At 45.7% G+C, this 8,231-nt stretch overlaps 1 protein-coding gene across 2 annotated transcripts; it reads right to left on the bottom strand.

Moving 5' to 3' along the window:
- Positions 1–887: 887 nt before the first annotated feature.
- On the bottom strand, positions 888–7,974 carry LOC123148318 (sister chromatid cohesion 1 protein 1). 2 transcript variants are annotated; one of them, XM_044567705.1, is made up of 20 exons: positions 7,771–7,974; positions 7,477–7,545; positions 7,335–7,393; positions 7,166–7,210; positions 7,048–7,067; positions 6,872–6,948; positions 5,197–5,293; positions 4,988–5,069; positions 4,820–4,898; positions 4,513–4,673; positions 3,816–3,871; positions 3,563–3,715; positions 3,293–3,461; positions 3,155–3,210; positions 2,922–3,081; positions 2,755–2,851; positions 2,293–2,423; positions 2,127–2,211; positions 1,911–2,023; positions 888–1,479 (listed from the first exon to the last, which is right to left on the bottom strand). In XM_044567705.1, exons 1-20 carry the CDS (start codon positions 7,821–7,823, stop codon positions 1,397–1,399), a joined length of 1,845 nt encoding a protein of 614 aa, XP_044423640.1. In that variant the 5' UTR covers positions 7,824–7,974; the 3' UTR covers positions 888–1,396. The 2 variants fall into 2 exon arrangements, with proteins under 2 accessions (XP_044423640.1, XP_044423647.1); XM_044567712.1 differs by having other exon boundaries at positions 3,816–3,853.
- Between the last annotated feature and the right edge of the window lie 257 nt (positions 7,975–8,231).

Below are 8,231 nucleotides of genomic sequence, written 5' to 3'. Positions count from 1 at the left end.
TTCATGCACATGGTTAATGGCTGAATGTTAGCAGCAATGTCCAAGTCACGGGCCTCACCGGCCGGCTGAAAAGAGAGACTGAAACGAGACTTGTACTGCACTTTGAATTGAGGTTTCCAGATTGTGTTCGGTTCCGTTCGATTCGATTATTGAGCCATCATTGATGTACACATGGACACGCTTATTGCTATAAGGATATGCATGGAAAAACAAGCGTGTAGGTCGAATCATCGTCGGGCAACCGCAAATTGTTTGAAAAAAGGCTGTAAGAATCCAGCAGACACGAGAAATGTCAAAAGGTGACATGATTCACCATTGATTGCATACGTTATGGCCTTTGTCAACAATGAGAAGAATATCCTATGAGTTGGGTGGAAGACTAGGGTATAGTAAGTCTACTATGGTGTGAAGATTGCCAAAACCGACCTTTATGAGGATCATCACCGGTCAAGGATACTAGCCAATTTGCATGAATTGATATGCATCTGAACGCGAATATGGGTGCCGCCACGAAATGTCGGCATAGCAATGTTGCTGGGAAGAATGCCGAAGAAATGACCAAGACAAATCATCACCCCCGCTGTCATATTCATGTCCGCACCAAAGCCATCACGCGACACCGTAAACTTGCATTGCAAGGAGTGATCTTCTCTGCTGCACATATTAACTTGACACAGTTCAGCCTTTAGGATATGACAGATCTGCTACTTTCGGCACCTGCCGGAACACTGAAGCAATCTATTTTTGTTTTTAGGAGCAAACGAGGGAGGGCGATCGCCCACCTGAACACATGCATTGCAACGAAAGACCAACATCACAATCACAGTTTCTTGTTGAACACTGAGGCTTCAGCAAGAAAAACTATTGCCACATAAAAAGATACAGTATGTTGAAGGCAACCGGACTGAAGCAGCAGCAAGCATGGTACAGTTGCAGCTTCAGACATCCCGGCACCTAGTTCAATAACCCACAAGAATCACCAGTCCAAGAACATAGTCCAACCAAATGATGCAAAGAGGGGCAAAACGCGCATCATCATTTGCGATAGGCAAAACATAATAAATATCCGGTTAAACATACTTAACCAGCAAATCTCAGGTACAACAAATACCCCCCCTGATGAACATAGTTTAAGAAGCTAACCTACACCGCCTGTCAACCCTCTCGATTCTTTCAGCGTAGCGTATCTTACAGAATTCCCCTGTGGCCTGACCAAACTTCCGCGATAACACAGCACCATCAACTCACTTGCTTCCCACCAGCAGATACATAAGCAAATTACCTACTCCTACGAAGACTTCTTCCTGTGCAGACTTAAGACACTATAGATATATAAACATGAGATGTGCAAGAGGCTCCCGGTTCTTCCGTGTGATTAAGATTAATAGGGAGATGATCACATGTTGGCCCCCCTCGAGATCAGGATGGGTCCGTATGGTTCCACCTGTGTGACCTTGATGCGATCGAGCGTTGCCAAGACTGCACAAGATAAAACCCTCAGTGAACAATAGTTTACATTCAGTGACATGACCAAACAGAACGGTTAAAAGAATTGCACTCAACGTCCTAGGGGTTATCCATCTAGTCGATGCTATCAAGGAAACTTGGTGTTTCTTCCCCAGTTTCAAGCTATATATGTTCTGCTTTTAGCACCGCAGCAAAGTTAACTTATCAGGAAGGCCAGCATGTCATGCAAAGTGTGTAATTAACATACTACTAGTATATAACCCAGCAATATGAGAGAAAGCAAGCATGTCATGCAAAGTGTGTAATTATAGTCATTGTCCATGGAAATTATGAATAATCAATCAACAGCAAAGCAACTATATAAAATCATGCGGTAAGACCTTTGATTTCTTATTTACTCTAGTGACTGCACGATTTATTCACAATGTAGAACTGTTCCATACCACATGTTTGATAGAATAGGCGGGCAGCCTGTGCTGTGTTCATCCCATAAGTTAGCTGGCTTAGCGATTCAGATGGCGGGGCATCCGGGCTCTCGAAGTGGAGCTTTAGGTACCTGCATGAATTTAACTCCAGCGTCACACGACGAACACACTTGTACTCCGCGAGTCAAACATAAGCCACCCCGGAATTATCACCAATGTGCTCAGGATACTTACGAGTGAATTGATTCAGTGATGTGATCGGGAGGACTGGATTGCTTCATGAACGGGGTTTGAGTGGGTTCTGTTTCTACCATAAGATCTGAAACAAGAAATGTTTTTAACTGCTATTTTCAGGGACAACAGTTTAAGGTAAGGACAGAAAGGCAGAAATGCAACCCACCAGGAGTTGGTTCCATATCTGAAAGCCTTCTCAGCTTGAATTCCCTCTCTTCTTGCTCCATTGGGAATTCCTCTTCAACTGGATCAAGGTTCCCCAAGCTTCGTCCAGATGAAAGCTGCCTCCTCTTGGCCCTATACAATAGTCCTCAGACAGTTACACTAAGAAACTAAGCAAGACAATGAAAAAACCACAGGAAGCTGCCACTTATGATGGTTTCTTTTTTTCTTGCGGGAGCCACTTATGATGGTTAACATCAATGATCAGGTGTTTTCCTTTATATCCAACGCAACATCAGGGAGACAGCTCTAACAGTTTCTAGACAGAGCATAGAAATGGAAGGAAAACCCAGTACAAAGAGAAAACTTTCTTAATCACCGAGTTTTTTTTTTCATAACAAGATCACATAGTCAATTATTCGTGCAACTAATAAAGAACAAGGTTACTATCAGTATCAACAGTCACCTTCCACTTCCAGATTGTAACTGTATTTCTGGATCCAATGGCAGAAATGCCCCCCTTCCAGAGCCACCAGAGCTTGAAGCTGACCTGCGACTTAGCCCTACAGCAGAGTTGACGTCATGAAGCGGCTAAAGAAGAAGGAACTTAAAAAAGAAAGATCTCCAACTTACCAGGACTTCCAGGTGTAACACTAGGGTCACCATGCGGACCATCAAAAACACCTTCAAATTCTCCACTCTTGTTTGCTCTCATCTTTTCAATGCCATCTGTGAAGTCCATTGGTGTGAAGTCCATTGGCTGAGCTCCCATTTCATTCTGATCTCCTTGAGGCTGCCAGTGAAAACCAATTATGAGATAAATGTTGATGAAAATAAATCAATAGAGAAATGTGTTCTGAAACAACCTGAGGCGAAGGGTTTCTCGGCTGCTTTTCTTGTGATGATGATGATGATTTATCTCCTGTATGAGATAGTGTGCAGCTTGGAATTAGCACTTTTGCAAGTTAAAAGGTGGGTGACACAAAGTTCAGTGTTATAGTTACCTGAAGAAGATGAGGGCTTTGGGGTCTTGACTTTGGTGCATTCCTTCCAGAGCTGCATAAGCTGCTGAGGGTAATATATCTCTTGTGAGTCATTGGAGAAAGACATTAGGGCAGACGGTGGCAAGTCCATGAGCTCGCCTATCTTAATTGCCTTAATAGGATTGATTTTCTGCAAATAGTAAACAGCAAAACAGCAATTCGGTAAGTACAATGCATGAGTTCAGAACTATCGGAAAATAGGTGGTTCCAATCAATAACACGTTGACATACACTCCTGACTTGACGCCTTTTAGAGGTGAGGCTTGATGGGTCCTTCAACCATGACTGATATACATTTCCTGGGATCATTATCTGGTTATCTATGATCACTTGGGGGCCCTTGCCGCGTGCTTTCCTCTTTGCTCGTTTAGTTGGTTGTTGCTCCTGTATTGCGAAAAGCAATCTCATGTAAACAACATCAAATTCCTTTTCCATATAAGAGTTTCAACTAAAGCCAACTATTCATCAGGTAAATGGTACAGACCGTCGTCTTCTGCTCCTCTTGCTCCTTCAATGAATCCCCTGCAGAAGATACTTGCCCTATAGTATATGAGTAGCTGAACTGGGTCCAGTGGTACAACTTCTAATATAACATGCAACCAGTGAACTAGCCAAAGGACAATAAGCTACATGCAAGATTCGTTTCAAATAGAAAGGTTCCACATCAGTTTACTTGCAAATCCAGTATTATAAGTGCTGCTCATGATCAGTCATAAAATAGAGTGAATGGTATTATCAAATTACCAAAAATCTGTAGTAAATTCAGCTGCAATCAATACTACACTACTTATCCACTTAATCTATAACATATAGTCCTGCCGCATTCAAATTGGCCATTTACAAAACCGACTGGGGATAATGAGCGAAAACAATATGCTTAGAACCAGCGCTACTTGACCGAATAGCCATAGCGCACAATATGCTAAGCACCAGTGCAAATCTTAAGCTCTCACAAATAACCTTAAAGTTATACTATTCCAGAAGAAACTCAAAGAAAAAGTCAATGCATTGGTGGAAGTTTCCCTGAATTGAAAAAACATGGTAAATGTGTCGCAGACTCAAAATGAGATGAAAATTGGTGTCTATTAGCGTTAAACCGAAATCATTTCCAATTTTACAATGTGATAAGCCATTTCCCACTGTAGCATCATCAAATATACTAGTCATGTGCTTAATTTCACCTTGTTGAGGTTCTTCGCGGATGGGGGATGGGGCAGCACACTGTTCCTGTTGTTGAGGAGGGTCTTCTGGCCTTGGTGGAGAGGGAACTAGTGTACTTGGAGCCTCTGGGTGTCCATCGAGAGTAATATGGACTGTGGTGTCATCATCTGCTATGTCAAATCTGGTGACAAGGTAGTATTGCACAATGAATATTGGTACTCACCACCAAATTAAAAGAAAACGCAACATTGATGATACGAGAATGGCACACTAAAATAAGAATAACTTTTCTTTTCTTTTAATTAGGGAAACTTAAGTCTCCTTTACCTCTCAAAACGATTGAAGATGTCAGTTTCAGCAAGACCAGACTCAAAATTATCGACCAGGGTAATGTTGACTGCCTCAGCTGAGATATAATCATAAAGAACCAAGAGTTAATAATCAGTAGCCCTTAAGAACCCTCACAGAGCAATACCAAAGAGCAGAAAGAAATACCTTGATGATGACGGTCGGCGCGAGAGATGTCATCATCATCCAGGTTGACATTGACATATTGTTCATCCAAATCCTCCAGGCGCTGCACAAGCATAGACGTCAGTCAAGATGAGTGCAGGCAATTCAGACAGAAGCTAGGAGACAGGAAAATCCATCCATTCATTTAATCAGAGTTTCAACTTCCAGAATACACAGATGACAACGATTACCATTCCCCGGAACCTAGTAGTATAAGTATCTGTGAAAAACACGGGCTGCTCCACCTCCATATCCACCGCGTTCTCTGGCAGTGTTACTGCTTCATACCTGCAAGAAGCAGCACTTTCAGATAAAAATGACACACTGTTTTCTTAATCTTAAGACATATCATTCTCCATAAAACCCTTTTCTCAATGGCAATGACACAGTAGCAAGAGGTTAAATATCTCATTTGGAGTGCTAACAAACTTTCAAAGGCAAGCGACAAGAGTCCGCGCTCTGAACATGACAGCATGTTAAGATATGTTAACAGTTTTCCAAGGTGATAAAGATCCCCTCTGAACATAGCATTATTTCTCAAGTACCATTACAACCCCCAGATCTGCTATAATTAGATCATCCAGTCTCAAGAGATTGACTGATATTGAATAAGAAACCAATACCAAAATAATAAGTCAGCACTGAACAGTCCAAAACCAACCGATATCTCACTGTCCCAGTCAGCCACCCCATTATTAAAATTGTTAAGATAACAAATGGACAAACTATGTCCTAAAAAGGCTGGAGAAACTATAAAATGCATAAAGTCCTGCATAGAGTACACATACATATTGGCCAGAAAAACCACCTTGCAACCTGGAGCAGATTAAAATTGACTAACCCAGACATAACAATCAGCAACATACAGAGACATAAATACCTGCATGAACCCTTGCATCAACAGCTATAACACCCAAACGACCCCCCTTAGGCAAAGTTGCAACCCATGAATTTAATCAAGCAATGAGAATATCAAGACAGGAGACACAAAATCATATGATGGTCTATATGAATAGCTGCTGCCCCAGAAACACAAGAACAGAGTCAAGTTACGTAGGATCACACAGCAAGGGCCCACGGCTAGGGCTGCGCGTCCCAGTTACATTTCACAGCATGGACCCATGGCTAGGACTGTGCATCCCAGTTACATTTCACGCAGTCAGTGATACGGCATCATCAATAAACTTATAGAAACATCTGAAAACACCACAAAGTAGTGCCGTTGGTCATTGTAAAATCAGTAGTGCACAATGGAGGACACAGCAATAGTTACCAAGCAAGCTGACAGACTGACAGTGTTGTTATTAGGCATCTTAAGAAATTTCATAAACACAGAAAGTTCAGTTGCTCATACGGCCACTTTGGCACCTTGCAACACCCTCCAATCTAAACCATCAGACTAATACCACACGGTCTAAACACACAAAGGAAATTCCATTTCCACAGAGAAATGGACACCAACTCTCCATCATCACCACGCAAACACATTCAGAAACTTCTACTAGAAACATCTGAAAAACATCACAAACCACATATCATCGTAAACTCAATACCGTACAATGCAGAACACACCAATTGGTAGCAAGCAAGCTGACGGAGACTGACATTGCTATCTAGCCTCTAAGAAATTTCATAAACAGACGAAGTTAAGCTGTCCATACATACAGCCACCTGGTACCTTGCAGAAGCCCCCAATGTAAACCATCAGGCTAACACCACACGGTCTAAACACACAAGGAAAGTCTAAACACATAAGGAAAACCCCATCTCCAGAGAGAAATGGACGCCGGCTCCACATTATCACCACGCAAGCACATCCAGAAACTTGTGGCAGGGCATGGAGAGGGAGAGGGAGAGAGCACTCACTTGGCTTGAGCCTTGCCCTTGGGGAGGACGGTGTGGTCGACGGCCGGCCTGATCTTCCATGCCTCGTTGATCTCAATCTGCAGAAGAAATCAGCACAAGCGTAAACCCAGCCACCAAATCACCAAGCAGCAGGATGCAGAGAAACCGGTCGGGCGCAACTCGAAGTCCAAGTTTACCAGGAGACGGGACACATCATCTGCGAGGAACCACACAGTTGGAAACGGTGAGAATCTGAAGATTTCGACAAGAAAATAAGTGCGGCGAGCAGCGAGGGAAGGCGGCAGGTGGACTCACCGTAGAGAAGCTTCACCTTCCTCTCGTACACGATCACCACGCCGCCTGCTCATCACGCGCACACAGGAGGCAACAACAGCAACAAACACGCGTCACATCCCCGGGGAGAACAGGAACGAATCCGGCGAGGGGAAAAAAAGGAGCGAAATGGCCCGGAGGGACGGCTCACCCATGAGGATCCCGGAGAGCCTGAGCGCCATGGGCACCGACGGGTTCAGGATCTCCTCGCTGCAGCGGCGTCAGACACAGCGCCATGAGACCGCGGGCCCTCAAAGCAGAGAGAAATTGGCGGGGTCGGGTCGGGGGCTCACCAGATTTTGATGATGTCGAGCTTGACGAGGCGCTTGCGGTTGATCTTGGCGTGGAGCGTGGCGGCCATCCTGCGGCGGGGGCAGAGGAGCAGAGGAGCGTCAGAGCAGATCGAGGCGAGGCGACGGGGAGCCCGCCGCATTGGGAGCGGACCGAACGGGGGCGCCCGGAAACGCCCCGGACCGAGCGGAGAAACGCGGGACAGGCGGAATCGGTGGCCGGCGGCCGCGACCGAGGGGACGGGAGCGGCGGCGGCCGGCGGGGAGGGAGGGGAGGGGGAGGGGGAGGGGACGCACCATATCTGGCCGAGCGGCGCCTTCCGCGCGAGGAGCTGGTGCGAGTAGAACATCTTGGATGGCCGCCGGGAGGCGGTGGCGCGGCGGTGCGGTGCGGAGGGCGAGCACGGGAGAGGGGCGGAGTGGGTGGGGGTTTTGGGAGGGGTTGCGCTTCCGTGGGGAGGTGGGAAGAAGGGTGGGGGATCGTCGCAGTGACGGTGCGCGCGTGGAGGGCAGTATCGGGATTTCAGCGTGCCGCGCTGCGGCAAGGTTGCCGTGGGTGGGTCAGTGGGTTTTGCGCGGCGCCTCCCCTTGGAAAAGCCAAATTACGTGCGAGCCCATTTCGGGCGCCTCCCCTTGGAAAAGCCAAATTACGTGCGAGCCCATTTCGGGCGCCTCTGATACGATCGATTTACACTTGTGATTGATTTTGATTGATTCGTGGGGCTGAAAAGTGAAAACCGCATGGTTTCTCTTTCGAT

This window comes from Triticum aestivum, chromosome 1B (genome assembly GCF_018294505.1).
Source record: "Triticum aestivum cultivar Chinese Spring chromosome 1B, IWGSC CS RefSeq v2.1, whole genome shotgun sequence".
NCBI classification, from domain to species: Eukaryota; Viridiplantae; Streptophyta; class Magnoliopsida; order Poales; family Poaceae; genus Triticum; species Triticum aestivum.
This window is presented reverse-complemented; position numbering and strand designations above follow the sequence as displayed.